General features: G+C 35.3%; 1 protein-coding gene across 2 annotated transcripts in view; it reads left to right on the top strand.

Moving 5' to 3' along the window:
• The window catches only part of LOC107083026 (carboxyl-terminal PDZ ligand of neuronal nitric oxide synthase protein-like), a 184,185-nt gene that overhangs the window by 91,301 nt on the left and 66,074 nt on the right, over positions 1-26,810 (top strand). Inside the window, exons 6-7 of one of the 2 annotated variants that reach the window (XM_015371959.1) lie at positions 13,692-13,827; positions 20,892-21,112. In XM_015371959.1, coding sequence (XP_015227445.1) covers positions 13,692-13,827; positions 20,892-21,112 — 357 coding nt within the window. The remainder of the gene's footprint in view (positions 1-13,691; positions 13,828-20,891; positions 21,113-26,810) is intronic. The other variant, XM_015371960.1, reaches the window with a different exon arrangement.

The following is a 26,810-nucleotide window of genomic DNA, read 5'->3' as shown; positions in this document are numbered from 1 at the left end:
GTGTATATATATATATATATATATATATATATATATATATATATATATATATATATATATCGAATAGAAACTCTACACAGTGAATTCAACAATGGAAGGATCCCCACATAATAACAGATCGCATTTAACTCGTGATCTCTCTTGCAGTCCCATCAGTATAGACTTGTGAAAAATGTGCATTGTACTGTACATACATATAGATGGTCACACTTTGCTAAATGAGGTTAACCTGAAAAGCCAGTCTACAGAGAATGTATATTTCCTTTTTTTCTACAAGGAAAAGTGATCCATTAAATTATTACTTTATAACTCCAAATGTTTTTTCTTTAAAAAGTGGCAACTCTTAGCTTTCTCACTGTTACTGAAAAGTCATTCTTCAGAGACAAAATCTTAATTTTTGCAACTCAAATGAATGCCTTATATCTAATAATCTACTTAAAAAGATTAAGGTAATCTCTATGGCTACGGGCTGGGTTTGCTCTAACTGTGTGTTTATAAGAAAAGTTTTGTTTTTGTTCATACCAACTTACAACGCTAAAAGTGTGTTTAGGAATCTTTAAAACATGGTAAAATTGGAATTAGATTTTTTTTTTTTCAATAAAGCTCCTAAATAAAACAACAAAAGGAAGTTAGTCACTCTTGGACATACAGTACAGTGCTGTTTTTTTTTTGGGAGGATAATTGTGTTTGAAATTTAATTCTTAAAAATGTATTTCCTTGTATCAGATCTAAAAAGGTAGCTTTGATTCAAACCATAATAGTTTAATCTAGGCTATTAATTTTAACACTTTTACCAGACCTGTGAGAAATTCCTTCTCCCATTCCACCCAATGCTCTTTCATTTATCCCTAATCATCTCTCATTAACAGTTTAATAGAATGTAATGAATAGCCTAGCCTCTATTACTCAGGAGTAAAGTGCTGGTGATAAAGAGGTAAAGTGCTCATTCAAATACTCAGTACCTCTATTGCTGAAATGTCACCTGTGTATGTGTGATTGTGAACTGTGGTGCATTCCTTTTCTGAAGAGGGTGTTTAGGCTTTGAAGAGATTTAAAGGTAGCATTCTGTAAGAACGAGAGGTCAGGGCAGAGTTTCTCTGTCTGGGTGATGGGACTAAATATCAGCAGTTATTAACAGTGAACTTTCTCATATTTCGACACGCCTTTAGTTTATGAAGTTAAAGATGTCAAACAGTGATCCCTGTTAGCTTTTTATCATTTATGGCACTTCGCAGTTCAAATAAAAAAGAATCAAAGCAAATTAAGTCTTCATCTTTTTTTATTTAACATGCCACTGCTTTTGCATTCCTACAGAAGAATACTTTCCTGTCTGATATTTTACTTGATAATGTATATCTTACTAGGAAACATGGAATGCATTGCTATTCACATTGGTTCAGCAACCTTAGTAGCAGCCATGAAATCACTCAACTTTCAGCAGCAATTGAGGAGTAATACATAAGATAAAGGCCTGAGGTTGACCGATTGGTTGCTTCGAACTGCTCTTGCATCCTATAAGTGAAAACAACACAGAACAAGAGCAGCTTGATGAGGTAATGGCTCAGTACCATTCATTTATGTTGTTAACATCATTAATATACATTTTGTATTCCATTGGCTGTATAGACAAATCTTTATTCTAGATACAAAACAATCTTGTTTTCAAGGGACAATAACTTTTCAATAACTCCTAACAACCTTACTTGTAGCCTGAGTGGCTAAGTATCCACAATAGTAATTTAACACAAGCACACAAATAGAATTACTGCAGACATCCCCTAAGAAAAGACTGTTTGTGAAGCACATTATCCATCTTATAAATACCACCAGCCTATCAAAACAGCCAAGGACACAAACGTTAGCTGCAGTGTTAATGTTTAAAATGAATTTTAGCTCTTAGCTATAAAGCTTTGTAACATTGGTATCGATCCACTCTTTAATGGAAGGTGTTTGGGGAGCCTGCTTTGTTTGCACCAATGTTTTGGAGGCCATCCTCTTTTATATGCTCAGCACACAGATGCAAAACCTCAGGAAATGTTGCAGGTAGATTTCCATCAAAAGTAGAACCCACCCACTAAGTCTCCAGAGGCTCAAATGAAGGTGTTAAAATTATTTTTTTCCTGTTGTTGTAGCCATTAACAGAGCAGCTGCCGTGCTTAGCTCTTAGCTTAGCCTTATCTGCTGGTGTAGATTCCCAGTCATCCAGGTCATTTTCATTCCAAAAAAGGTTAAAAACAAAACCACTGGACTTTTTTCCAAGCTTGAAGACATTTTCTTCCCATCACGAAGTCTGGACTAATGTGGAGCTCCAGGCCTTATAGAGTTGCCCAATAAAAGCCTTTTTATAGCTTGGAAAACATGCAAATTGAACTGAAAAAGGTCAACCCTTTGTAATGTGGAGTTGTTACTACTGGATGGGAAGCGAAACATCTTCAATCTTGGGGGGAAAAAGTCCAATGGTTTTGTTTTAACCATTTTTAGTCATGTCTGTTTGATTGCTCTGTTTCAGTGAGCAGAAAGATGGCACCTGCTAAAGGCCATGCTCAGATGAGTGTTTATGTCCCCTTATGTTGTCATAGAGGGCATGATTTACAAACAGACCATTATGAGCACAGATTATAATGTGAATTTTGAACAATACTGGACCTTTAAACACAAAGAAACTCAAAGTCCTTTACACAAAGAATCAATAAAGAGAAGAGTATAAAGAAAAAAAAAAAAAAGAGTCCAGGTTGTTTTGAATATGCTCTTCAAAATCACAGCCCATCAAAGCATCCGTGCATTGTCCTTGAATAAGCCTCCTAACAGTCCCTATCCAGCTACCCCAAGGATAAAACGGGAACACTTCTATTGTTATGGAGCGCAACAAGACAAACCTGAACTGTGTTTATTTAACTTAAACCATTCCAACCATTTTCTCATAGGGGTAGAAATGGGGTGAAAATCTTCCTGACTGGTTCTAAAAGAATCTGGAGTACTCTGATCTTTCACGGTTTAGTGTTTTTTAGGGATTTAGGAGCCTAATAAACCAAAAAAAAAAACATAAGAAACATTACACTCTTAAAGGGGGTGAAACAAAAAACATATATTAACTATTTAGCAACAAGTGTAGCTTGGTTATTCAGTCTCCTCTCAATTTTTTTAAATGAGTAAAAAATATTTGTTATTCTTAATGTGTATTGCAGTTAGCTGGTTATTCCAAGATTAAATCACGGTATTGTAGTTTGTTCTGATATAGTACAAGTAAGATAATAGGAAACCCCAGCCACTCAGCACTTTTATTGATCATCAATTTCTAGGTTAAATGGTCCTTTCTTTTACTCTCAGTTTCTGTCTCCAGCTAATTTGATGTTACCTTTCATAACTGCAGTCTATTTTCTGCAAGGAGCGGCTTGAATGCCACATGAATAAGTCCTTGTTAAGATGGTGAATACATGCTGCGTCTGTTCTATACTGAGTTCCTCTTTTCTTCACAGTACAAAATCAAAAATAATTTTGATCAATGCATGATTGGTGAGCTGGACTAAGATGTAAAATGTCTACGTAGAAACATGTCACTGTGATTCCAGGTTTATTTATCAGTGACCCTCTCTCAGCAGAACCTTTTTTCCTCGCAGTGTTTCAGAGAACATTTGTGCAGTTGGTTAGGATATGGATGGGATTTAAATAGGAAAACTGGAGATGATTTTTCTCTTGTATTTTCAAGTCTGAAATGTACTCCTCAATCCATGCACTTCTTAGGCTTCCATAGCTCAGGGTGACCTGATCACTTTGTTCTTAGATTTGCACTTACAACTGATTAACTATTACTACTGGCTGCAAACATTATATTTCTATTGTTTTTTGTGAAACATTGTCTAACAAGAAATGTTTACAGCTGGAATTTCTTCAACTTATAAAATACGGTCACCCTTCCAAAAGTGAGGAGTGAAATGAAAGTTAGTTTAAGTATGGTGCATCATTTGGCATTTTTATTATTTAAGTTCAAGGAAAGAAAATGATTAATTGGATTTGTTAGGAAATTGGACATTAGATTTTAAGCCATATTGCCCAACCCTATTTCAGGTAGAAATGTAGAAATCCACATAGAAATCAGGTTTATAATACATTGTTTTGAGGATCTTCTGACAGAACTGGTTAAAAAATGTATCTGGGAGTTCAGCCGCTAAGCTTCTCTTATTGAAAAATAAGAATACTTGGAAGCAAAACAAATTTCTTGCTTTTCTTGCTACCTTGAAAACAAAAACAAATGTCTTTGTTCTTGCAGAATATGTAGCAAGCTTCAATGTCTTAAAGAGACATTACGTGTTTTCTAATTATACTGCCATCTGTGGTTAAAATGCAGAACTGCAACACTCTTCTTCTCGTTCTTGTAATTCACTCTCGTACTTGACAAGGTTTTTTGTGTGAGTTGAGCTGGAGGCCGGTCGCTTCTGAATTTCTGGAAAATCCATCTTTAGCATAATGCTTTGATCATTTGCTCGATCGAACCCATTTAACACGGATGCGTTTGATGTCACATCCGCAAAACAGTGTGGGGACATCTAAGCCAAAGTACATTCAGGGAAAATAGGCTACAGGCTTGTACGTAGATGCATCAACGCTGAACTACTGAAGTGTTGATGTGCTAATCAAATGTTGTTTTAGGGTAAAGAATGGTCAAACAAAAAGGCTATATCAAACATATTTTATAGAAAAAACTTACATAACAGCTCTTAAAATTTCATTTAACAGAAGATTAAATTAGTCATGTTGATTAGCAACTGGCTGTTTATTTTGCAATCTTTTTTAAGACTAATTTGACTTAAGCCAGGCATACACTATTCGATTTTCCGCCCGAATTTCTGCCTTATGGTGCGTCCTTATTACAGAGGGTAATAAGGGACAATTAGCCTCTCACGACCTCCTCCCGATAAGGACCTCTCATAGTTCACATATGCAAAAAAGGGAGTTCTTCATTCCCTTTTTTCTAGATTGACGAGTTCGACCTCTCTCAGCGTCGAGTCCGATGTGTAGTATTTGGATGTACAGTGTGAGCAGGTACAGTAGATCGCATCAGGGCTTCGGGCCGCACAGTGTAAGAAATATACATCGTGAGCTGTGAACTTTTAAACTCTGCGGTTTTGTCGTGCATTTTGAGCTGTAGCTTAGTTAAGTTATTAAAAAGTATCGTACAGTGTATGCCCGGGTTTAGAATGGAAAAGAAGAATACATTTGCTCATCATTGATGCAGAAATGCATTGCAAAATCTTTTATCAGTTTATTCCCTTTTCTCTGTTTTCACAGATTTTTTTTCTGGATTGCATTATATTCCCTTATATTCCCTTTCTCATTATGTTTAAACCTAGACTAAGCCTTGGTGGGTTATCCAGAATATATAATGCAATCCCTACCCTTTAGCTCGAGAGAACTCATAGGTGCTAGAATCAATCTTTCTGGCGCCGTTTATAGAGAGGAGGGAGATGGAAAAACATGGATAGAGAAAAGGTACATTTATTCTGTTTAGCTGACAGATGAAAAGCAATAGGTAGAGAGAAGAAGACATGGTGTGATATGCCCAGCATAAAAAACTAGTATACATCTTTTCAGCAGAGAGAAGAAGCTTTCATTTGAGTGAGAAATCACTTAGTGGTTCGGTCAGCTGCCAAAACTGGAGATCAGAGAGAGAGAGAACCGGATTAGGGGAGAAAAAAAATGTAAGAAACAGGAACACTATCTTTATGAAAAATGAACTGACTACCAAAGATAACTGATTCGTAAGCCACTATCCTTCAAGCGTTGACAACACTGAGAACAGTTGCCAACAAGGTGTTTTAGACACCTCAAGGGCAACTCTGAATGTTTAGTTTCCTGCCATCTCTAATGTTAGAAAAAGTACTTTAAAACTGTCAGAAGCTCCTTTGTTTTTGTCAAAGGAAGATGACCAAAGATTTCATAGTCTCTCAAGCTTTGTTAGTAAACCTAATTTTGGAATATTGTATTGATTTTAATTTCAGCTGCTAAGCAGAAATGCTGGAGTTGAAATATGAAGCAGGGGTTACTGTGGCCCTTTATATTTCAAACACTGTTCTTTTGATTTTTTTTATAATGTTTTCTAATAAGAAAACAAGCAGCTTTGTTCAAATTGTATCATTAAAACTATTTATTGCATCCTTTTGTGTCAGCAATGGAGTCAGTCAAGGAAGCATTTTTTATATGAATGATCTCTCCAAGCAGCTAAATCTGTGTAGAACCGGTTGCATGGTTGGTAAATTCCTTTTTTAATCATTTAATGTATGCTGATGACCTTGTGGTTTTTAGTCCAAGTTCAGCTTGTCTTCAGAAGCTGCTTAATGTCTGTTCAGCATATGGCGAACAATTTGATGTTAAATTCCACCCCTCCACATGTATCTTGATTTGTCCAACTAAGTAGGGCAAAAAAAGGAGTATTTTCCACATTTCAAATTGTCTAGGTCTCTATTCAATGTTTCAAATGAAGTAAAATATCTTGGCCATGTGTTGACGGAACGTCTGTTTGATGATGAGGATATGCTCAGGCAAAAATCCTTGTGCACAAGTTTGAATTCTGTTTTGATTAAGTGAAACAGAACTTGTTTAGGTCATATTGTATATCTCTGTAAACTGCACATTTGTGTTTAACTTTAAAAAAGCCAGTCTTCAAAGATTGAAGGTGGCCTATAATGATGCATTAAGACTTTTGTTAAAGAAACTCAGATGGACCAGTGCCAGTGAATTGTTTGTATCTGCTTGCGTCAGCACTTTGGTGGCTGTTTTAAGAAAGCGTATGTTTACATTTATTTGCGTTTAAACAATTCCATTAACAGAATTATCCTACTTTTGACTAATGTTAAACATAGTGTGGTAAAATACTAATTTGTACTATGGAGACATTGGTATGATTGTCTTTTGTATGGCTATTGGGTTGCTTTTTACTGTACTTTTATTTTGTCTTTTTTTTTCTTTTCTATGTAATTTTTCATGTGATTTGGATTCAGAGTCTGTAATAAAATCTATCTATTCATAGAATGTCATGTAATTTCCTGTTATCTACTCATGGTGTGCTGTAGGAAATATAGTTAAGGGGATCCAATGAATCAGCTAATATATAATAAATCCAAAGATTTTGGTTTAATTAAGGCGTCACAATTTCATCTTTTATTCAAAATGATGGATGGAGAAGATAAGTGAAAATATCATATGATATACATGGTTACATTTAAATGTAAATGAGATTTCAATCATGCTCATGCAGAAATATCAAGAAACTCATACATAGTTATTTAAAAATGACTTTGTGAATAAAGTAGAAAAAAAATGGCTAATTCGCTTGGTGCCATTAGTTGCCCAAATGTAAAAGGGGAATTTCTGGGTTTCACTGCTTATTTTTATTTTTATTTTTCTTAAAGACGTAAAATTTTGACCATGTTTATTTGATGATAGAAGTCCCAGTATGTGTTCTAAGTATTAAAAAACTCTAAGTATGCTGAGGGGTAAAATTTAGAAGTGATTGTACAGCATACCTTTCATTCAATCCTATCTGCATAAACACAGTAAGAAACCATAATGCTGAGTTTAAGGCAGAGGGGTGATTGGCTTACAAACAGGCAAACAAAGCCATGATTTATATATTGCAGGTTTGCCACCTCCTGATAGGATGGGATTTTACTCTAATACAGTGTGTAAACACAAAGTTTACCATTTTAAATCTCCCAACACTGTCATTTAGAACACTGGCTGGTTAGTTTAAATCTTCAAATTGCATTTTTTGCAATACAACAACAATCCCTAGTTTCTTTGTATGTTATATCTTTAGCCCTTTTTCTGCCAACTTCACTTACTTTTCTCATGGTGCATCACTTTTATCCTTTGCTCTGACGGGTGGGGGAAGGGCCAGGGGTTCCAGCTGGATATACTTTAACTGGCATTTAAATAATTATAAATAAACTTCACTCTGCGCCTGAAACAACGAAAGCATTTCTAAAAATTAGATTTTTTTCTTTTAGCTGCAGATGCATCCTTTACCACAAATGAAAAGTACAACAAATGCCACAAATATATCATCTGCTGAGAATCATTTAAAAACACTTGGCTTGTGAGATACCTAAGTTCAATGAGTGTTTTTTTAGTTGCAATAAATTATCAATAAATAGGTAACAGAAAAATAGGGTTAAACATAGATGATGGGTTAGTAGATGGTATACGTAAATGAAGGTAAATTCTTAGAAATTGTTTTGGAAAAGCGAAACAAAAGCTATGTAAAATTATTGGAATTTTAAAAAGTAAAAAAAAAAAATCATTTTATAGCTGTCAACACTCATTACACTCACATTATATGACGAATTTGCCTTTGGGTATTTGGCTTACTGTATATAGATATAAGGGAACACCTATAAAACCAACATTAAACCGCTGTTTGTGACTCTAAAGAAAGCTATTAGAATTTTATCCAACATGATACAAGGCATACTAATAAACTGTTTATTTATTCAAATATCTGAAAACTAAGAGAATGGGCTAATTTAAAAATGCAATTTACAGTATTGAGTTTAGGGCTGTTAAGAGATTACTTCCAATCAAATTATAAAAGTTCTTTGTCCTAAATTTAAGTGATAGAATTAAAACGGGGAGGTATTTTTCAGAAGTAAGACTGTGCTACTACCTCAAAGCAAATGTACATTTCAGTGCATGGAGTAAAATTATGTAGGAATTTAGATGAGGTATTTAAATAAATACCCCACCATAAATCAATACAAAAGACTTCATGAGGGGAAAAAAATCCATCTTATACACGGCTGGGGGAATAATGAGCAGAATGATAAATAATTTGTAACTTTATTATGAGTTTGAGGTATTTGGCCATGACGAGTTATTTTTGGAATAAATCTGCAATGAACAGATTACCACAAGATTTTTATTCCTATTAATCATTTTCACTTGTGTATGATAAATATCTGCACATTGTGTTTATGAATTAATGACGAAATTGTTAAATCGAGAAATATGATGGATGGATGGATGGATGGATGGATGGATGGATGGATGGATGGATGGATGGATGGATGGATGGATGGATGGATGGATGGGTCTGCTTTGTTTGTGAATTTGTGATTATGGACGCTCTATGAACCAAATATTTTAGCATACTGTACATGAAAAGCAAACTATTGAGCTTGTAGAAATAGATTACAAGACATTGACAAAGATTACAATACAGTCAACTAAGGATCTGAGTCGATCCTTTTGGCAGAGTCCTCTAAGCAGTTATAAGATGTTATATTAAAGTTTTGTGACAGTATTACATACCTACATTTTCAAACGAATGTTTCATGCAGGCGATCCTGTGCCCCATAATAAAGGGAACAATTTAAAGTACATTTAAGCCGCGGTGGGAAATATTCCTTTATCGTTGACACCAACCTTTTTTCTTTTCCCTAATCGAAAAAGAACAAAGTAAATTAGGAATAAATGAGAAGGTCAAATCTCTTTTTTCTTTCAGAGACTCAGTGAAGCTTTTGCATTTTTATCACAATTAGTTTCACTGCTTTGATTTATCCTTCTGGTTTGCCTCAGGAATCTCAGACATACTGCAGCTTGCACGAGGGTGTAAAAGAAAGTACTCACATCCTGCTGCTCTTAAGCCCCTACTGTTCTTTGGTTGAAGTCTTGATTTTAAGACGAATAGATAAAATAGGTTAAAATCAGTATGAGGCTGTTTTGTCTGTATGATGACAAATGTTTAGTTGTTTGCGGTTTGGTCCCGAGCACTGTGATTCCCACATAGCCAAAGATTAAATGTGTCCCAAAGACAAAACTGTGCTGCATTCAGGTACTTGTTCACCTGCAGCTACAGCTTTGTTTGCGTTGGAGGTCAAAACAACAACTTTGTTATCCTTTCAAACATCAAAACACTTGTTTTCTCCAACCTTCCTCCTTCCTTTCATTGCAGCAATTTATATTCTTGCTATAATGCCTGTGTGGGATTTTCTCTGAGCCTTTTGTCACAACTGTGACACCTACAATGCAGTTAGGAATTAATTTGAATGGTGTGACCTAATGGACTTCAATTTTTAAAATGTTTGCCTGCAAGAAGGACTCAAATGTGCAATGTATAATGTGCAATCACTATTTAATACCCTGTGCAATAACCTTTTTCTTTATATTTGACACCTGTTGCAATAGCTATATAGATATCCACCTATAACCTGTGCAATAACCCTGTATAATAACCCTGCTATAAAAAAAACATTTAAAAAAAAGCTGTCATATTTGGACGCACTGTATATACTGTATATATTCCATGAGGGAACCTGATGACTGTACAGTATATATGGAAACTTGTATTATACTGATAAATCCAAATTATGTATACCCCATGGAGATTAGGTTTAAACAATGTTTTTGTTTTTTCCAACATGTTTCTTGTGATTGGGAGCAATACCATTTATCAGGAGTGGACTAGACAGAGTCCAACTGATTGTTCAGCAGTTCTAACAATTTGTGAATTCTGGTATATTGTTTGATTTTCTTTTAGTTTAAGTAGGGTACAAATAACAGAGTTTCTTTCTGGATTGGATTAAATGCAAAGCTGATACTCCTTTAAGACGAAGGCAAAGGGTTCACATTTTCAGAGCAGTTTTCTCATATATATATATATATATATATGCAAATAAGGAGGTAAATATGTAAAAAAAAAAAAGAAAAAAAAAGGAGTTAGAAGTTCTTGTATTAGCATACTTTCAGTGTAATATACGTGTATCCTAGCCAGTTTTTGTGCTAAAATGTCTGGGCCCCAGGTTACGTAGCCCAGATGTCAGTCCAAGGCTTAAAATGACAAAAATCAGCATGGTTTCAGCGTAGCAGAGACAAATTAAGCATGTTGTGTGATTTACTTTACTAAATCATGTGGCATCAAAATAGGCAGGTTAGATTATTGAAATTTGAAGCTGTTTTTAAAATCTTCATATTTTTTTGATTACTTGTGTTGGTGCACAAAAGTGCATACATGTGTTTAGGCATGTTTGTGTCTGCCTGTATGTGCCTGTGTGTAGACTAGGTTTCTGTGTAGTTTAAGTAAGTGAGTGCAATTTTGTCATTTTGTGATTTGCTAAATTGTCTAAAGGGTGAGAAGGAGATCTACCTTACAGATACCTGAGAGCAGAGAGGGACAGATAGCCTCTACTCCTGTGGGCCACAGCGGCTCTGTGCAGACAAACACCAGGGACTCCCACAGAGTACCCATAGCCCCAACACAAAGGAAGTCTGGCAGCAAAGCACTAAAGCAATTTGGAAAATAAAAATGCTGGAGAGATAATAACAATAACAATATTAAGAAGAATATTAAAAGAAGACGTCTTCTAGACATCAACATTTTCTATGAAGTAGGAGCAGAGTAATGTGTTCATACCATCATGTGTTCATCCATCTCTGGTTCAAGAAGGTCTCTTTAGTTTCAGAGAATTCTGCAAATAAATTGCCATCTTATTGCGGTCAAACTTTTAAAATCTCTAAGCAAAGTCTTCGAAGCTTGAATCTTTATTGATACCATACTTCAAAAAATTATAACCCACCACGGAAAATAAAGGCTTTTCCTCTCAACTCTTCTCAATAGAAAAATATGTGCAGTGTTAACATAGCAGTGAACCTCTAGATACTTTAACTGCTCCCTATCTGTATCTGCAAGTTTTGTCAATTTTAAAATGACAAAAATCCATTATTTTCACATTGCATTTTTCTACAGTAGTATTAACTCATCTTTGCTCCAAGTACATTTATTTTGAAATGCAGCACCAACCGTGCCGATTTCGATCTGAAAGCACCAGCACAGCGTTCCCTTTAGCCTCCTACGGTGAGCTCAGTGAATGCAACTTCAGCTTTGAAAACCACAAAAGGGGTTCAAGCAAATTGGGTTCCATTCTAGACTAGAAAATATGCCAGACTCCACAGTTAGAGTACTCCAGATTTAGATCATTGTTAATTTATTTAAAATTGTTGGTTTTACAAGTGGATGTTTACTACCTGCATCAGAAAACACTTTTGCATTAAAATTACCCTTATTTTCAATAAAATAAATATATTATGTTTTGAAAATAAGATATGTTTTCCAGGCTTTTATTAACACTAGCAGGACAAATGAGAACTTCATAACCTCCCTATGTTGTAAGTGAGGACGCTGAGATAAGATATCATGTATTTTATTATGTAGTGATGTTTGCAAAAGCATTTTATATTTTCACTTTTGAGTCAGATGTAGAGATGGAGCCAGGTGACTTTAACATAATGCTAAACTTTTGTTCGTTTTTTTTTTTGCATGTACATGCTTTTATTTCTTGTTGCACTTGTTGTATTTTAGCTGATACTGTAATAAATAACATCCATTAGCTGGACGTACAAATGAAATTCTATTTTTTTTTTTACTTCTATACACAACAGGAAATAGAAAGTCTTGATAGCAGATGTGTATCAGCTTGTTCTGTTTTCTTATTTTTTTTATTACAGCTTGTCTTTTTAAAGCAGGGCAACCGGTGAAAATGTGAGAGATAAGCAAACACAACTAAGTCAGTGCATCTGTGGGTAAAAGAACAAATGCTCCAAAACCTGTTGATATTTTAGAGATTAAAAGGTAAACACAAAGAACCTTTCTTTGTGGAATATCAGCTGATAAAATCTGATCCAGTGATACAGAATTCACAAAGGATTTGTTGTGCACAAGGTGATACAAGGGGAATCAAGCATCTGAAGCTGATGAAAAAAGTCCACTTACTGAGTCTAGATTCCTGAAGGCTGTCTAAATATGAAATCACTTGAATAATAAATTGAGCCTTTGAAATGCTATTGTCCCTTCAGTGTGACTTTGGAGCAGTGTAAAGGTCCACATCCATTTTTTCTTGTGGGAAAAGAAAAACTGGATCCTTGATTAGAGGCTAAAACATGGTACCAGATGAAGTAGCAGGTCACTACTGCTAAAGCCACCTTATCTGTCACAATCTAGCTAAGATACTGTGACTCACAGACATGTTATGCTGTAGTATCTTGGGGATCTGTTATGAAAACTTTTTTTTATTGGATTTATGCCTTTGGGGTAGGAAAAGCAGAAGTTGCAGTAAAATATGAGCGTTGTCATAATCAGCTAAATTATTCCATTGTTAACAGATTTATTTACCCCTACAAAATGATTTCATGCCATTTAACAGAAATTAGAACTTGGTCTGTTTCACTTATTACCCTATTTCATTGTTACTTCTTCTGCAATTTCTTTGGATTCTGACTTGACAGGTTAAACCATAATGGGTCAATTACAGAGGTTCAATTACCTTCCATGACACGTTTCATTGCCAGCAGTCTCGACCAGATGAAACATTGAACACACCGGATGAAAAGAAAACTCTATAGTCAGACTTTAATGTAAAATACATTGAAGACACGACCATTTTAGCAACTAAGTCATTAGAAAGTTTCCATTCTTTGGGATTCAGTTGAATTGGCCTAGAATGATCCTTTACCTAACTCTTGGCATTCATGCTAGCCCTGCCGGTACCACCAACTGTGATTTGGTCTTAATTAACTTTCTTTTGTCTGCCTATTGCTTAGTTTGAGTTCCTGCATGCATTGAAGTACATCTTGTGCTTGAAGCATTTTTCTTGTTGTCAGGAATGCAACTTTATTTCTGTTTTTCTTTTCTGTGCCCCACCCAGAGTCAGGCCATGCGAATCGTCCGGACCGTCGGCCAGGCATTCGAGGTTTGTCATAAACTGAGTCTGCAACATACACAGCAAAATGCAGACGAAAAGGCGGACTGCAACGGGGAAAAGAGTGGCAGCAATTCATCTGGTACACACACACATACACCCACACACACACACACAGACATACACCCACAACACATCCACAAATTCACAGATCCTTATGGATCTCTTTTATAGCAAGATACACTTTTCTTTTTTTTTTGTAAAGTTGATCAATATTTAAAAATACTGCTTTCACTTTTTTATGGCCTGTATGGAAAGCAATCTTACTGCTTGCCTGCATAGTGCTTATAAAATAATGAAGTCATATTGAACAAAAGAGCTATAGAGTTCAGGGTCAATGTTGGCAGAGTGCTGAATTTTAATCAAAGTTGTTGAAAGGCTTACATGTGTTTACAGAAGCACCTTGAAGTAAAGTCATGTTAAGAATTAGAAACATGTCATGTTTCTTGGGTTTGTCTCACAAAAATTATAACATGCTGTTGTCTTTTAAAATCTGGTTAAGGTTAAATGATTAAAGAGTAATATCTCTATACTATAACTAAAATATGTAGGTCATATCTACAGCAGTATTTAGAGCATTCTGTTGTTACTTTTTAACCTTGAGGAGGAGACGAGCTGTCTGAGGTCATCAGATCGGTTGTAATATGACCTGGTCAGAAGCTCTGGCACCAGCTAGTCTGTTTATCCATATCATTCATCACTCGCTGATAAAGGTCTGACCCAGAGTGGTCTACTTCAGTATAAAGCGCTTCTGTTTCTATCATGTCTTCTTCTCTTCACCAAAGGCCCGACATTATTATAAATGCTCCCTTTAAAAATAACAAAAGGGATTTTCTTCAGAGGAATTCTCCTATTGTATTCCCTACTGTATTCCCCTTGGATCATTGGATCCTCTCTGTGTTCCAGTTAGAACCTGGAAATCTAGAGGAAAATAAAAACAAGCAGAAGCTGTTTCCTAGAGTGTGCTGAGCAGAATTTCTTCACTTGGTATAACTAATGACATTTGTATTCACATAGAGGTTTTTGGTGATTTTTAGGCTTTGTTTGTCCCCAAAAATACCACACGGAGAATAAAAATTGATATATTTCTATGATGTTTTTGCCATAGTGTTAATATGGATCTGAAATTAAGAGTTTAGTCAATTTCCGTCTGTGTCAGCTATTATGGTGTCTCCTAAACTGTTTTAAAAGGATTATAAAAGTTTCAGCTATGTTGGTAGTGTAAAATAATGTTGCCAGTGTGATGCAGAGTCCATAGTCCAGTTTAGTGTTCAACAGTTTGTAAAACTCTGTTCCTCTTTTAAAGATAAATGTCTGGATTCTGACAAAACAGATGTGATAGCAGCAGTTATGCATATGTCCTCTTTCGCTGCCTTATTTATTTTGGTTCGGCTGTGGGCTTGGCATATCTTGCTTTTGTTAGGCTATATGTCGCGCCTTAAACCATAATACTGCAACATGAATTACCAAACTCTTTTGGGCTGGTCTTGAAGGATTTAAGCTGGAGAGGTACAAAAATGTATTATTGTGTGTTGGTTATACTGCAGAAATTCAGCTTGCAGGCAGGGTTACCCTAGGAAGACATTGAGGTAAGGGTATCCCTTTTGAAGAATATAGAAATATTGTGATCTGTTCCAAAACATGCCCTTCAAGAAGCCCAGAAAATGTAAATACTCTCTACAAGGCAGTACATTTATAAAATTCAGTGTTAATATAGTGTATCAAAGTTTTACTAACAGATTCTGTTTAAAATAGTGATACTTAACACCATGTTGTTGTACTCATGTTCCTGGACTTCTTTCACTACCTAACCGTCTTCAGCTGACATTAAAAAAAAAAAAACTGTATCCTCGATGAGATCCAGAGTTCTCTAAACCTGCACCACAATAAATCTTATGTCTTTAAGTACATAGAAATCTGTGAAGATGAATCCTGAAGACCATGTTAATCTGTTTTGCATTTTTGAAAGGTAGTTGATTGTTTGGATAGGAGGGTTCATAAATCTTTTGGATATTTAAATGGAAGTCGGAGTCACTCAAAATATCTAAACCTGTTTTTATTGACTGTCATCTGATTCAGATATTAAAATGTTAGTGATGTAGCTAATATTACATGAAACATGAGCCCAATGTGTCATTTTAGCCTTTTAGAAAATAGGTCATTATCTGGTCACAGAATCCTTTAGGCACTGCCAGAGGGGTACCTAATCCTGACATGGTGAGGAAGGTGATACTTAATCAATTTTCCAAATGATTTTTGTCAAAGAGATCATTTACAGCAAAATAATCTGCCTGGGCTGACTTCCTCTTATCCACTGCTTAGTTTCTGGGCAGGTTGGGTTTTTCCCGTCGCCCTGCGGCCTACGGCTCAACGTGAGCTCTGAGAGAACGGACATGGAGATTTAGCAGAAGAAAAGTCCACAAACTCTGCTCTTTAACCACAGTCATTCCAGTTATTACAGAGCAGAGCACCAAAGTGTTATCTTCAGAACCCCAAACCAGCCAGAGGCAGACTCACATTTCACATGCTGATGAGCCCAGATCACCCACGCTCTTTGATTGTACAGCCACACAGATGTAAGAAGACCCCACATACATTCAGAACGAACCCTGCTACATACACTCACATTCGCCTACTCAGTGTATGAAATAACACAAGAACTACCGTGCAGAGCCAATGAGCTTATCTGGATGGCGGATTAGAGAATTAAAAAGGGGGAAGGAGCCGAAAAAGAAGAAAATGCATTTTCCAAGGAACCAGCTGAACAAAATGCGATGAAATGTAAAGTTGATTAAAGAAGAGGAGAGGGAATGGAAAACTGGGTTAAGCAGTGGGGAGATGAGAAGAAAGTAGATTCAATTTCATTTTCAGAGGACTTTTTTTTTTCCCAGAAGTAAAACAATACTAGAGACAGAGTCAGTCTAAGACTAAACAATGCAATCTTGGTAAAGTTTTTAATAAAGTACAACACAAGAAATGCTTAATTTTTTCATTAGTATTAATACACATTCATCAAACTGATATAACTGTTTATACAATACTTGACATTTTAATTGTTTCTTTTATTGAACCACATTTTTAACCGAAGTCTTGAGACTCAATAATGAGAAAGAATACAGAAAATATCCATGTTAGAATCAGGAAAAATTATTTTTCACCACTTGATTAGTTGTCAGCGAAAAATAAATGTGCAGTTTTAGCTTTTTATTACTGAATAGTCCATTTTGGTCTTTTTCTCAAATGTATTGACTGTTCTTCAATGCTTTATTGCATTGGTGCTAAATCCAGGTCTTAAGTGCTTGTGTAAAAGAACAGGCTGGGTATTCCCTGGCCAGATCCAGCTCTGTGCCATGACATGGTTCTTGTTCTTAGACCTTAATTTTAGTTTAGGCTACAGCTGCTGGGAAACCCTCCAGGCCTCAAACCTCCAGCTACATTTCTCTAGATATAGAAAAGAAAAGTCCTTACGTTGTATACTCGTCGTTTTAGCGTTAAAAACATCAGTTTTCTATTAAATTTGATGGAAAACGGTTTAGCAAAGAGTTAGATAATTATGAGGAAAAGGCACAGACCTGACTTTTTTATTTATTTTGTCAGTTTATTTAGTGGCAATTAACCAGTGTCTGAAATTACTTTGCAGGACGAATAAATCTGATTTATGTAGAAATATATTGTGAGTTTGGTCAAATGACATTAAAATATTTGATTTCAAATTCAAAGATTTTAGTTTGATTGTAGTTATAAAACAATGCAGTGCATCAAGTAGTTATTGGTTAAAGATATATACCGTAGTCCAACTAACTGGGCTGATTGCATAGATTTACTCACTTTGCACTAATCCATCATGGAAATTCATGTTGGGGCAATTCATAGTTGTTTGCATCGAGCATTTAATGCAACAATCCCTCCTGAAGATGTAGCTTTAAGCATAGAAACTGATTCCAAAGGTGGCCTGCATGTCTGTATTGATTCAAACAATCTTCATACAGACAGATCAACAAGCAAAGTTGTAAAAGTCAAAATAAAAATAGAAAAAAAATGCAGTAACATTTTTTATCCACTTAAAATGCAAAACGTAACGCAGACTTTTCAACCGTCACTATAGGTCGACATTTATTCATATCTGCAAACATGTGTCCTAGAATTCACTAAAGCTCATTAAGACTTCATATGGTTTTAATGAGCCATATGTAAAATAAACAACAGGAAGACAAGTAAATCAATTGATTGATTGATTTATAAATGTGGAGTTTTAAATCTGGTAAAACAATGTGTTTGGTTACATTTCTGATGAACAAATATAATGAACAGTTACCAATGCTTTAGGCATGTTGGCAAGAAACCTACAAGGACACCCAGCAATCAGTAGATGTTTAGAAAAAAAATATGGAAATGCTGCACATATGCAATGTTTGTTGTGACAGCCACAACCTAGAAATTTTAGAGCTACTTATGTTCATTGATAGATGATATTGATAACAGATCTTATACATAGAAACCCTCTAAATTATGGCCAAAGCTTATTACAATATGTTCCTTAATTTCAGTCACTTATTATAATTCCAGTTTCGATATGAATTATTTAAGAAACTCTCTGAAAATCTGCCAAGAAAGCCCCGAGGGGGGGGGGGGACAATTGAAGTATTTCATCATTTTAATTGCAATTATTGTTTAAAAAAAATAAATCCAAACCATTTCTAATTTGAGCTCTAAGTTGAACAAAATACACATTTAAGCAGGTAGTTCTCTCCCTCCTCATATTTCTCCGTCCACTGGTTATTGCATTTTTTACAGTTTCTCTTTTATTGCCTCCTTTTTTATTCTTTAATGTACCGGTATACAAGAAGACAAGCACACATTTCTATAATAACAAGTCTATATAATAAAATAGAAAAAACAACTCATAACTAACTAAGAAAATGCAAGATAAAGACCAGCAGGCAGTTCTTAAACTTTAAGTAGTTAAACCGCTGTTATGCTGTTGGTAGCTTTTAAAAGGAGTTTTTTTTATTTACCTATTTTTTTTATCCTCCTGTTAAGATCTCTGCCCTCCTTTCTCTCTCTCTCTCTGCTACCCTGGCACAGCGAATGTTGACAACACTAGTAATGCATCCTGACGTGACAGCAAAGATCAGCTCAATCAAAACTAAATAAATCACTTTACACAACCCATAATATCACAGGATGGCTCACTTTCTGCTTTCTATTCTATGCCAGCTGTTATTTACATGCTGCAAGCTTCACTCAGCTCTTGAAGAAGCACATTGATATGTTGCTTATAAGCATCACGCCTTCTACACAGTCTACCCCCACTCTTTTTCTAGTTCATCAAGCTCTGAATTTAAAGACGTTTGCTAGGTAGAAGTGGTCCAAAATGGGACATTTAGAAACCTTATAATGGGTGCTCATTTTGTAGCTAAAACTTAGCACACTGGGACTTGGCCTACAGCTGAACGCAGCCTGGCTGCAGCCACAGGCCTCCTTGTCTATGGTGCACAGTAGGTCACTAATGTTGCCAATGTGTTGCCCCTCTTTCTGAATCAGCTGCACCAAGAAGGTCAGTTAGTGACAAATACTAACAGGATGTAATGCATATCAATCAAAATATCAGAAATGTGTTTAAAAATTGTATCAGTTACTGTAAAAAAAAGATTTGTTACAATATATTGTCATATATTGATATTGTCCAGCCCTACTTTAAACTAGACATTGCACTGAAATCTGTATCTGTTAACAAGGTTTGGGGGTTTTTAACTTTTTAAACTTTTTTAACTCCCCCTTTTTAACTTCAAGCTCCTTTATCCTCCTTTTTAGTTGCATAAAAAACATTTAACTTAAATGATTTATTGTATTTGCACAAAAATGAGTATGAGAGACAAATATGAACCTTGTATTAGCGCCTTATACTGTAGTAATAGTTCATAAAATATCAGCAAAAACATATTATCAGTCAGCGAGTTAGCTTTACATAAAAATCTGAAGAAAACCTAGGGTCAATGTGTCAGAGTCAGAGAAGAGAAGGCAACTCTGATAGCGGACTAGAGGTGAGGGTTCAGGAAATGGGAAAAAGACGAGTGTAGCTGGGAGCAGGTTATCAAGAGGATTTTGTGGGAAGTCTGAAGCTCCTTGTCAAATTGTTGGAAATTAGGTTTAAGTAGAGGGGATGACTAGAGCTGTTCTTAAAAGGAAGTAGAGGATCAGTGGGAGAGGAGATGGGAGAAAATGGTGGGAGTTTTTACTGCTGGGGATAGAAATAAAGGAGGATGAGTGAGCTAAATTCATACCCTGTTAGTGTTTCAGCTAATCAAAAAAGCTATTTTGAACTCTTTTTTTGTTTTATTGTTCAGCTGGATTTTTGAAAAACAGGAATTTCAGAAAGAAATATAGTGTTCTTTTTCTTTTTTTCATCTTGTCTAAGAGTTCATATTGTAATTTGAGCTGGTTATCTTTTCTTCATTTTTACAAAATCTTTGATGAAATTAGCAGAATGGTAAATAAAATGTCTGTAATTGTTGAACAATCTACAGAGGTGATGGTTTTATAAGATGTAACTTTAAAAGTAAAAAAAACATGCAACAGTTCCGATTTTGATTTTAAGCCAACATTGAACTAAACAAACTCAGAACAGATGATCTTGTACAATGAAAACCTACAAACAACCCCGAGTCACTGTAATAGGTCTGGGAATGGAAAAAATCTGGTTATTAAGGGAGGTCAAACTTTCCTGGTCAGGGTCATCAAACTCCACTTTGATATGTTAAGAGCTGACATCTTGCAGGTAGAAGATATCAGATTTTATTATTTTTTGTTCTAGCAACTGCTGAGGAAGGGTTCTGCAGATAGATGTCATTGAAAAAGTTGCTTTTAAAGAATTATATTTCTGTTGTGGATAAATACATGGCAACCTCTGAGATAATCTGGTAAAAACAAAACAACAACACTTAAAACATTTGTTTTAATTAACATGCTTACAACCCCATACATCTTTAATAACATTTTTCTAAATATAAATTGGCACTCTATCATTTTAGTCAAATAAAAGATGCTTTTGTGTAAACACTAATAATGTTTCTCACTGGTATTTATGTGTGTCTACCCATGCGTGCTTGTGTGTACACATAATCATGCCTTCATGTATGTATGCAGGCGTGCGTGCTCATCCACCTGTATGTGTGTGTACTTTATTCGGCCCAGCCCGGGAGTTAACAGGCCCAGAAAAGAAGCCAGCGATCGTTGCTGAGGAGACGGACATTGACGCTGAAGATGTGGTGCAGGTGCAGACGGGCGAGGACTTAAACCTTAACAGAGGAGTGACCGATCTTGACGCAACTGCGAAGACAACAGACCTAAATGAATCTGAAAATAAGGTAAGTAGCACCTAAAAAATGTAAAATGATATGAAAGACTGTGTGCTTTGGGGTAAACACACTGTATGCATTGGGGGCCGCATTTTCTATAAAATGGAAATAAAAGATAGATTTTGGGTCGTTCTTCTTTTTTTCTTATTTTAACAAGACCGGTAGGGAATTAAATTTGATTACATTTCCAATAGTTTAGATTAACTGCTCTGGAAGCAAACTCTAGTGACCAATGGTTATCATTTGATTTTAAAATCCTTGACTCTTTTTTGATTATCTGATTTTTTTTTTTTTCTTTTCTGGCTTTTTCTTTCTGTCAGATCACACATCTTAAATAATCAGTTATAAAATTCTTGGATTTCAAGTCCAGTAAATGAGCTGCAGCCTTTACAACAATAACCCTAACAGGTGACGATGCATCTGGAGCTAGACTCTGTTAGCAGCATTGTACTGAAATCATTGTTCAATCATGTCAGGTCAGGCTGACTCTAAACTTTAAAGCTCATAACCAGTCTTCACATTTATTTATTTTTTATTTTTTATATGACCTGTTATAGGAAAATTTCTACTGTCACTTTGACAGATGTGAGACTGAAAACTTGATAGGAACATGTTACTTTAGAAGGCTGCTGTAAGAAACAGCATCCCAGATTGTTGCACACTAGTGGAAATGATCCTTAGTGCAATCAGTCATATAAAGTGAACTAATGGGGCAGAGGCAATTTCCTGAGTAAGAAATTGAAGATGGATTTTGTAAGTCACCTTTTTACTTAGTGCTAGGCTTTTTAAAGTCTTTGTTCATGGTGCAGTGTTTCCACTGTTGTTACGTTGAACTCACCCCCGAGCAAGTTAATATTGCATCCCTTTTAAACTTCTAATCATACCATAAATCACAATAGCTGCTATTTAAAGGTTACCTTTCATGTATAAAATGGCTCTACACATTATGCTTTTATTAAACAAATGGAATTATTTGTTTTTTAACATTACAGCATTGTCATTTCTGCTTCTTCATCTTGTCCTCTTTGAATTACTCCCGGCCAAATGCTGACCCAACACACATACATTTGTAACACAGGAGCAAGAACAAGTGAATACACAACCATACTGGTAGGCACACTTCACAAGATGTCGCAACATCTTGCAATAAAAGATTACATTTTTTTTTTCTTTCATACTCCCCCAGATTTGTGAGGATAACATACAGTAGGAACCATAACCCACCTACAACTATAGGAAATAGCCTAAAGACTGTTTTGTTGCCCCTTACAACATGGTTGGTAGTTGGTAGTTATTGAATTTGGGTTGACAAAGGTTATGCAGCAAAATTTACAACTTTAATTATTAGAAAATAAATTCAGTTCTGAAGTCTGAAGTTACTGCAGGTTTCTTCTGATATTCATAGATCTAGAATTATACATCTGTGCTGGAACATTCTTCCCTGCTAATGGTTGGTTATATTGTCAAAGACAACCTTTTAAACTTATTTTAAACAAAAACTGATGAAGAGGATGCAGTCTCTCTTCCTCGTCATTTCTCCTGCTTTTCATAATAAAACATCCCCATGCCATAATACCACATGATTAGCTTTAAAAGCCTCTTCTTGGAACCTAAAATACCATTTATTGTTTTGGTTGTTTCTCGTCTCACCCTAAGGCTTTTCTCCAGAACTCATACGCTCTGTCCATTCTTGGAGCTGTATATTTCAGCAGTGCTTGAAATTCTTTATTTCTGGCACAAAGGATCTGGCAAGTTTCCTAACCCACATACTAAATTCTTCTACTTAAACCACAAATTAGTTTTCCTTGAAATGCATCACCATTCAAACTAAATAAACAAGCTTTTTAAAAGGCTACAAACAAAATGATAATAACTGACATTAAGACACAGGAATATTTTTTATCAAACCTAAAACTTCAACCAGATTTGAATTATGTGGATAGTATCCCAGGATACTAACCTCTTGAAATAACTAGCTAGTTCTGAAATAAAAAGTAGTTCAGCAGAATCATAAAGTTGTTTATGGCAGAAAAAATACAGGTTTGAGGAAATGGGATATTAATTCAGAAATTAGAGGGGATGCATCTATACATTTAATCCTAAGTATGTAATTTTTGCTTTTTGACAATCCTCAATTTATTCCATAATCTGCAATTCAATGTGCTTGATTTAAAAAAAAAAGATCATTTTCATTTATATGGATTTTTCTAAGGCAGAATTTTTGCCTTGGAAAAGGATTTTTTTTAAAGAAAAAATCTATACCCCAATTTACATAATCTTTTTGTACCAATGATTAGTATTTTTAAAAGCAGATATACCATATGTTGCTTAAGAGTATTTGGTCTCACTAGGCATAGGCCAGTATGAATTCTGATGGTAAGACACATTTAGGCAAAAATATGATTCCAGCTCCATTTTTGAAATGTCTTAATTCAAAACAAAACAAAACAAAGGGTCGAGTTGCATTATAGTGAACCCTATGTTACATCCAACAAATTTTTAAAGTTTTAAAGTAGAATAATTTTTTACATTTCCCACAACACACCCATCAGTTGAATTATTAGCCTTAATCAGTTTCTGATGTAAGGGGAAAGGAACTCTATTCACAGATTCCTACATTGATTGGTGATAAGACATTTTGTGGCTGTAATAAACTACAGTGGATTCCTTTTTTAAACCATCTCTGTGTTTGCGTGTGGCAGGTCTGCAGAAATAGCTCTCACTTTTCAGCAGCTGTCTGCAGTGTGTTGGCATCTGAGCCAAGAAAAGTAATCCAGTGCATATGTTTGTGTTTGTGTGGCCTCATGGTGTAAGAGATTTGATACAGCTCCGTCAGACTGTCTGCTCTCAGGCCTTTGGGAACTCTTCACAAGCATATATTTAAAACTAGGGAAATATGTTAGACACTGTTGGGAGGTTTAAAAGCACAACTGTGTGGTTCAGCTGGCAGAGCAGCATAGTAACTTTGTTTACTCAGTTTGTTTACTACTGTAGTTTAGCAGAGGGGATTTGTGTTTTTGATTAAGGCTAGAGTGGGAGGACAGCAGTGTGTGTCGAATATGTTTCACTATTCTATGCTACTAAGGGCAGGTTCACACTGCTAGAGTTTATGCCAATTTCTGCTCAATATTCTACTTTGCTGGTACTTTTTTAACAGTAGAAGCGCAAACACTTGCCTGATTGTGTCACACCGTTGCGCACTGCACTCCCAATGATCAAAGGTAAACTAACGGAATTCCAAAGGGGCTTTTCTTTCTCTGACATGTACAACACACACACTGGCATGCAGACAAAAAGTCAATCAAAATAAGACCCGCTTGAAACAACCGTTTGATTTTACAATAAATTAAAACAGTGCAAGACCGAACTATTTCAGTAGCATTTGCCTCGTTATCCAAAATTACATCAGAGCTCAAATGAACTTATTTCAGCGTCTGTTTATTTTATTACTTGTGATGTTTACTCATTGATGGGTCCTTGCTATTAAGTTTGCTGCACAAAAAAAGAATGTTGTCAGTTCTGCATTAATTTGCTTCTCCTTTCATTGATCTCAATTAGGGCTCATTTTATCAGTTTAATCGTGATTAATCAATTATTGAAATAATCATCAACTGATTTAGTAATCGATTAAATGTTAAAATGAGTATAGAGACTCTAAAACATTCCTTTAGCTGGTGGAGTGACCCACTTAGAGCAGTAATTATACCAAGATTGTGAAAAAAATACATTAATATTTTGCATTTAAGATAAAAAAATCTTGCTTGTCTGTCAATATGCTCTATCCAGAACTCAAGTGGAATAGTTTTAGTTTCACCTGGTTAAATTTCACAAAGTCTTTTTTTAACATTTTGCTATTGATTATTAATCGATTAATAAAAATATAACCGACAGATTGATTTGCAAAATAATCGGTACTTGCTGACCTAATCTCAAGACTTGTAGATAAAGTCTGTTTAGCTAGCTGCACTTGATGCCAGGATAGCAAGAAGGTTACACACTATTGGTGCTAGGTTCAGGTACCTTTTGCATGATCTTTTTATCACACCAAAAACAAGCGTTCTTTGGTGTCTTCAGCTTGCATTAATAAAAAATAGCCATTATCTGGTCTTATATAAAAATTTGCCCAGTAAGAGATAGAGTTGATTAATAAGTTGATTAAATGATTAATAAGATATGAAAAATAATTTTCCTTCATCCAGTAAGTTTTTCTGCTACTTACCCACACATTTGTTATTTATGTATACCTATGCCTGTACCTCTAAAATAATACATTTTTTGTTTCTATATGTAGCTTAAAGTTGATACCCAACCTCAGTGTGGTGCGGGACTCTAATCTGATCACAGATCCTTCAGTAGTGAGATATCCAGTTTGACAGCTAGATGTTCTGAGTGAGCGGTGTGATGGACCTGTGTGTGGTTGAGAGAACACATACACCAAAACTCCTCTGTCCCTGAATTTTTTTTTCATTGTGTTTTGTGTGTCTTACATTTTGAAAACCACCTGACAATTTTTAAGTCTTGCTTTGTAAGGCCGCACTTTTGTGAAGCATTAGTTGTTTTTCTAAGGCAATAAAATGTATTGATGAAAATACCAAGATGCATAACAAAATTGTTATGCATGTAGAACAGTAATGGCATGCCTTGAATGCCCTAAAGTAGGTCTGTTGATGACATAAAAATGACTTCCCTTGACACACACATCTTGCAGAAATATTGGTAAAGGAAAAGGATAAACTACCTTGCTTAATGCATAAAGGTTCCCAAGGAGAACAATGCCCCTCTGACAGGTTGTAAAAGGACAAAACTGCCTTTTTCTCTTTTTACCAACATGTAATGAGACCCTCCTCCACCCTGAGAAAGGGCAGAAAGAGGTGAGCTAAACAAGCTGATCCCTCCGCCATCTACGCTAATGAACTGTGTGGAACTACGTGAGAAATTCAGGTCAAGTTTGTTCTAATGAATGGCAAACCAAACAGAACATAGTCAAGTGTGAAACACTGGACTGAGTCTGCCAACTCTGTCTGTAAACTCCACCCAGACTGTAAAGTCAAGCCAAGAGTCTATGGTTTACAAAAAGCATGTTTACCCTAAAAATAGGCCAGAAAACTACAACAAACAAGGAAACTTTTAAAGGAATCAATGTTACTCTGCCAGGAAAAGATAGCCTTGGGTTTGGACTGGACTATCTTTATGTATATGTAAAATATAATATACACTTTTAAATCAGTTATTTAATTATGTACATTCTAATGTTATCTATTGAGGGAATTTAGATCAGCATTTTTCATTTTTAACTATTTCTGAGCAGTAATTAGAATACAAAGTCCCAAGCTTAATATCTCACAGAACACCAATGAATCATGATCCAAAAACTGTGGCAAAAACACAACAAATGCATTATTGTCCACTTAAATAGACAGCCTAGGCAAAGAACACATTAATCAGGTTACGAATTAAACACCATTCAGATGATTAAACTGTTATTTCTTTTCTAGAATTTTACTTTACTTACTTTTATGTGTTTTCAAGTCAGTTTTATACTTGTATGCACTTTTATTAAGGCTTGAGGTTGCCCACAGCTTCAGTACCTGTCTTGAGTCCCAGCTCTGCCGCAAAACCAAGCTCTTAAGTTGTTTAACAGTCTTTCAATATCAATAATTCTACCTTTATGGGAGCTTTACATTACTCTCTAGATTAAAAGCAACGT

Source organism: Cyprinodon variegatus, unplaced genomic scaffold (genome assembly GCF_000732505.1).
Source record: "Cyprinodon variegatus isolate N-32 unplaced genomic scaffold, C_variegatus-1.0 Scaffold67, whole genome shotgun sequence".
In the NCBI taxonomy this organism is placed as follows: Eukaryota; Metazoa; Chordata; class Actinopteri; order Cyprinodontiformes; family Cyprinodontidae; genus Cyprinodon; species Cyprinodon variegatus.
The sequence above is the reverse complement of the archived record's forward strand: the minus strand, read 5'-3'. Positions and strand labels throughout refer to the sequence as shown.